The sequence below is a fragment of the Erigeron canadensis genome, chromosome 8 (assembly GCF_010389155.1).
Source record: "Erigeron canadensis isolate Cc75 chromosome 8, C_canadensis_v1, whole genome shotgun sequence".
In the NCBI taxonomy this organism is placed as follows: Eukaryota; Viridiplantae; Streptophyta; class Magnoliopsida; order Asterales; family Asteraceae; genus Erigeron; species Erigeron canadensis.
The window spans coordinates 6522470-6527814 of NC_057768.1; the positions used below are offsets into that span (position 1 = coordinate 6522470).

General features: G+C 35.5%; 1 protein-coding gene across 1 annotated transcript; it reads right to left on the reverse strand.

Annotated features, from left to right (window-relative positions):
- Positions 1 to 274: 274 nt before the first annotated feature.
- Positions 275 to 5126, reverse strand: LOC122579644 (F-box/FBD/LRR-repeat protein At5g56420-like). Its single transcript, XM_043751851.1, has 5 exons — positions 5095 to 5126; positions 3331 to 4303; positions 2345 to 2536; positions 541 to 1016; positions 275 to 450 (listed from the first exon to the last, which is right to left on the reverse strand). Exons 2-4 carry the CDS (start codon positions 4291 to 4293, stop codon positions 618 to 620), a joined length of 1554 nt encoding a protein of 517 aa, XP_043607786.1. The 5' UTR covers positions 4294 to 4303; positions 5095 to 5126; the 3' UTR covers positions 275 to 450; positions 541 to 617.
- Between the last annotated feature and the right edge of the window lie 219 nt (positions 5127 to 5345).

The window sequence follows — 5345 nt, forward strand, 5'->3', positions numbered from 1 at the left end:
TCTATAACTAAGAGAGAATATATTAAAACTTATATAAGTAAGAGAGAATATGTTAAAACTTATATGGTTATCCTCTTATCTTTGACAGATTATTTATTTATTTATTTTTTAATAAAAAAAGACACCAATTTTTTTTGAAATACCAAGTTGCATTTTGAGGCTAACAAGTTGTCTTCTAAACAAGAACTGATTTTCTTTGTGAACCATACTACAGCAATCCGACCATGAAGTGCTCATTTTGACCCTATGTTCAACTGAACAGTTTAACCAAAGATGATGCAAATTATCTTTTTTCCATTCCCAATTCGGTTTCTGCCAGCAAATATCAAACCTAAAGATATTACAAAAGTAGAACACAATTCATTTGAGCATCTTAGTTCAGCACAATGGCGGTACAAAGATACATATCTTTGAACTATTGCATAGCTAGGGGACCAAACAACTTGGGACCTGAAATCAAAAGAAAGTATCATGGCACCCACAGTTCGCATGTTAATCATAGTTATCACTTGTGAGTATAAAGGAAGTTTAAGAACTTACTATTTGTCAATTTGCTACGATGACGACTGCACTGCGTAGTAGCTTCTTGGAAGCAGACACCTATACTGCTTAGATTCTCATCGCATCTTCATAAAATCTGCTATTTCGTTCATCACAATGTTGCTCTCTGCACACAGGCTAGAAAAACATGGTTGAATTAAAGCCCTCTTTGATGCAGGCAGCTTCATTAGTAGTTTCTCAATCTTCTGCAACTTTGAAATGATACGAAACACCTTTGCTTTCCGTTGCTCAATATCCACAATAAGATCTACCCAATAGGTCTTGATCTGGGCCATGCTTTTCCTAAACTGCGGGTGTAGTATTTTCGCCTCTGCTTGTGACTTCCCTTGTCTATAAATGTTTGTCTGCGCTGGTGCTCTTTTTCGCCCCAAACGTGTCCTGCTGGTCTCGGTATCAGCTTTCTCTTCCCCTAGAAACTTCCGTAATTTTGCCATATGTTTTTTTGCTCTTATCTCCTACATAATAAAAAGCACATAAACATAGTTCCTCTTTTATCATCAGAAATTCTAGAATTCAACACCTCATGCATATGCATCACATATGTCTTACATGAGATGAGAGCACAAACATTAACACATTATGCAAAATTAGTATATATGCTCCACCACATATATATCAAACCAAAAGGTTAATGGGAAATTATCTGTTGCAAAATTACCATTATTGATACTGATAGTGCTCTAATCTTTTTATTTATGCTCCAATAACTTGCCAAAGGCAAGTGAAGAAACTATATCTTGCGATCCATGTGTAAAAGTGTAAGGATGGTGATTCACCGGGCATGAGTTGTATGTGTGCGCTCTGGATACCAAGACGGTACATATGACCGGAGGATTACCACCCACTTTACCCGATTTTTTAGTTGACTTAAATTTGCCAAAACTAAAACCACAGAAAAGATACCAACCCTTGCGGCCATTCACAAATCTGCTTATAAATCAACAGCTCCCCATTATAGTCCAGGCTTAAAGCTCCCAACTATTAAACAAGCTAGACAACTCACCGCTAATGACTTAAGTAATTAAGTACTAGGAGTATAAGCTCAAGAGTTGGACCATTACTTTGTAAGAAAAAATAATAATATCAAAGAGTTAAACAAATGTAAGGCTCATTTATTTAGGCATAACAGTAGTGCATATCCATCAGGAGTGGTAACTTAGGCCGTTGGTTCTGTCTTTAGATGGACCAGCCTAAGGCCGGTATAGAGAGTTGGACCATTACTTTGTACGAGTCTGTCATCATTTTATTTCACCTGTGGTTCAAAAGAAAAGATACAACAATATCATCCTAACATAAGTTGCAATCTGACCAACTCGGCTATGTCAAAAGGCCAATTAATATCAAGTACCTTATCACCATTATTCACCACCCTCTACAGGGTCCACACTACTGAGAAAACAAGTCTCAAAACATGCCACCTAAGTTAAGGATTTGACCCTCCAATGGAAACACTAAACTATAAGTTTAAAATTCTAACTAAGCATTTAAAATATCCATATATACAGGTTTGTGAAATAGTTGTAGCAAAGAAAATTGACATTGACCCTAACCTCATTATATAAAGTGTTATGCTTGTTTATTATGGTCCATATAACTGTCAGACAAAGTAATTATAAAGTATCTGTAAGTGTAAAAAATGTCACCAGAACGAGGCTTGCCATGAGATCAGATGAGACCTCATATGAGTGTCTAATTCACTATTCTAATTGCTTGCCCCAATGGTTATTACAATTTTGAAACAATAAGCACTATGTATGGACGGAGGTAGTTCAGGCATTAATACCTCACGTAAAACCATCATGAAGGTGGCCCCAGGAGAACTATCTAGCAAATAGTGTTCGACTTCAGCAGACACCGTTACCATCTTTTTTGGACGAACCTCCCTCGATACCCTCTTTGGAAAAATTGTCAAACTACTCAAGTTAACAAATGGAGAAGGTTGATGTGAGATTAGTTCCACGCATGAAGAAAGCAACTGCAGAAAGTTTTATAAAAGAACATTATGCATAAAAACAAGGTTAATGCAATCTTCATTAGTATGTATACATATACATATACATATATGCGTACACTCACATATGTGATATCATCGTACAGTATTATATTGTTCTTAAAAAAGTGTTTGGCCAAAAGTTATATGGAAAAAGGCATTTGACAGGGTAGACTGATACATTTTTTTTGTTACTTGGAACCAATAATTGATCAATGGCCTTTGGATTGTGAAAGTAATACAGGGTGTTTGTCTAGTGAGATAAATACCTTTCTTCAATTTGGTTCAGATTCTATAAAAGATGATGACAATATGTGATATACATAACAATTAAAAATATGGAAAGACTATTATAATAATTGCAATTATAAGATACTCATCAGTAGCAAAGATCAATGGGCATTTTTTTGCCATTTCCTCAAACAAAACAAGCACCCCCAATGTGTACGAAAAGATGCTAGAGTGCAACATTATCTTCGAATGGTGCTTAACTAACTATCGAATAGAAAAAACACATTATAGGTAGAATTAATGTTTTTGTTAATCCTTGACAACCATAAGTTAGTAATGGCTAATGGTTTTGCAAACGTCTCAAAACAAGTTTCATGGTTATTTAAAAGAATTAGGCATGTAAAATAAACTTATAAAAATCGTCGGTATGTCTCTCCTATGTTCTATTTTAAGCTTGTTTATTCTTTTCATAGCTATGAAAGTGACTAGTTAGATAAAGAACATTGTAAGATGCATATGATAAACATCAAGAAGTGATATCAACATACCTTAACAATTTCCAAGTTAAGTCTAAGAAATTTGACATTGTGAAGTCGTTGAAGCAGACAAACCATATGATGAGCTTCGTTATTAGGATATAAAACACAAATATCTGCCTCCTTCAAAGAAGGAAAACCATCCGTGGAAAGGTGCAAAGGATCGTATCCACTATAAACCAAGGAGGCGAGGTTGGGTGACGAAATTACATACCTTATAATGCTGGAACGATCTCTAATAACGAGAATCTCGAGTTGAGGTACAACCACATTAACAACCTTCACTGAATGACCCCTCTCAAGTGTGAGATTAGTTAGTTGAGGATGACAAATAGTGAAATCGTTGCTTTCTTTTGTGCTCCAGCGACTTAAGGTAAGATTCTTCAAGTTTGGACACTTGGAGAAAAGAACAATGCAGTTATCAGAACACAAAGTGAGACCACAGAGATACAATGTCGTTAAGGCTGGGAGCTCAAAAGATGACGTAGTTGGAAGGAACTTGTCACAATAACCGTATTCGAAAGTAAAACTGAGATGTTTGAGCGACTGAGAACTAAAGAGAGAGAGGGGAAATTCACTAGTCCAATTTGGAGATGCGTATGAAATATCCAGTTGTTGGATATTGTGAGAGTATGCATAGTCCAAAAGTTTTTTGACAAATGGCTCTGTAACTTGTCCGTCATAGCTGAGATTGAGAGAAAAGACTTCTGTTTGATTATTGCGACGAGAGAGATACTCTGTAACAAAATTGGAGAATTTGGGCAAAGTAGAAAGTTTCCAATCTGAGAATTCAAGGCAGGACATTGAAGTCCAGATATATCTCCATCTGGAAGACAAAGTACTGGTACCAATAGTGTCTTTGATGCCCATATAAGAGAAAATTTTATGGATAAGATCATCTGGCAAGCTACTTAGTCTATCAACTTCTTCTACAATCGTTCTCTTCTTTTGACTACGTCTAGAATCCATTCTCATTCCCCGGTACCTGAATATAAACATGGAATCCTCACTTGTAAATTCCACTAAATTTTAGGATTTCATATATGTTCTTCTTTTAGTCGCATTCTATTCTAGTCTTTGTTTGATAAACGATTATCATCATTAGAGCGCCTATTCTATTGACATCAAAAGCTGCAACAGTTTGACAATCAGGACATACTAAAAACAAACGTAAACAACAAGATATGTACGAGTATAACTCCAAAACCGATAGTCTAACATTGTGTGCGTATGCGAAAACACCAAGGAGCCGTTTGGTTCACATAATGCGTGAGAATTTGATGGGATGAAATTTAGAATTTTCTATGTTAATCTAACATGACAAGAAAGAAAATTTAAATTACATTCCACGAAATCCTATACATTCTCGGAACCAAATGACCCCAAGATTTTTCTTGAAAAATATTATGATAATAGTAACATTAGACTATTAGAGTAATGTTTTACTGCCGAGTTCATAAGAATATGATAATAGTAACATTAGAGTAATGTTTCAACAACAACAATAATACAAGTGATGCTTATTTCGGAAAAATCGGAAATGCAGTCAGCTGCAGAAAGGATTTTTAAAACATATTACAAAATGAATTTATACAGTTTTACCAAGTCAAATTATATACACAAATAATTCCTTGTTTACGCCTATCTTCTTTTTTTACATATTTTTTTAACTACCCAATCTTCGAATATAAAGGATTGAACCCTGGCAAGAGCCCCTACCAAATCTACACGTAACGTACGTGATGTTAATAGCATCAAATACTCATTACGACTTACTTGGCGGGATCAAAATGAGACGGCGAGTGTGGTGTGTGTCACTCCGTTTGGTACTAGAAGCCACAACAATAAAAGAAAGATGGGGCCAATTTAATCTAGGGTTCCATATGTTAAAAATTTTAAAACTTTGTGCGATGCGAAGGGGTGGTGGCGAACGTTGGTGCCGACGGATACGTGATGGGTAGCTTCTTGATGTAAAAGGGTATATTATATTTTTTTGAGTCAAAATGATGAATGTTTTAAACTAATTC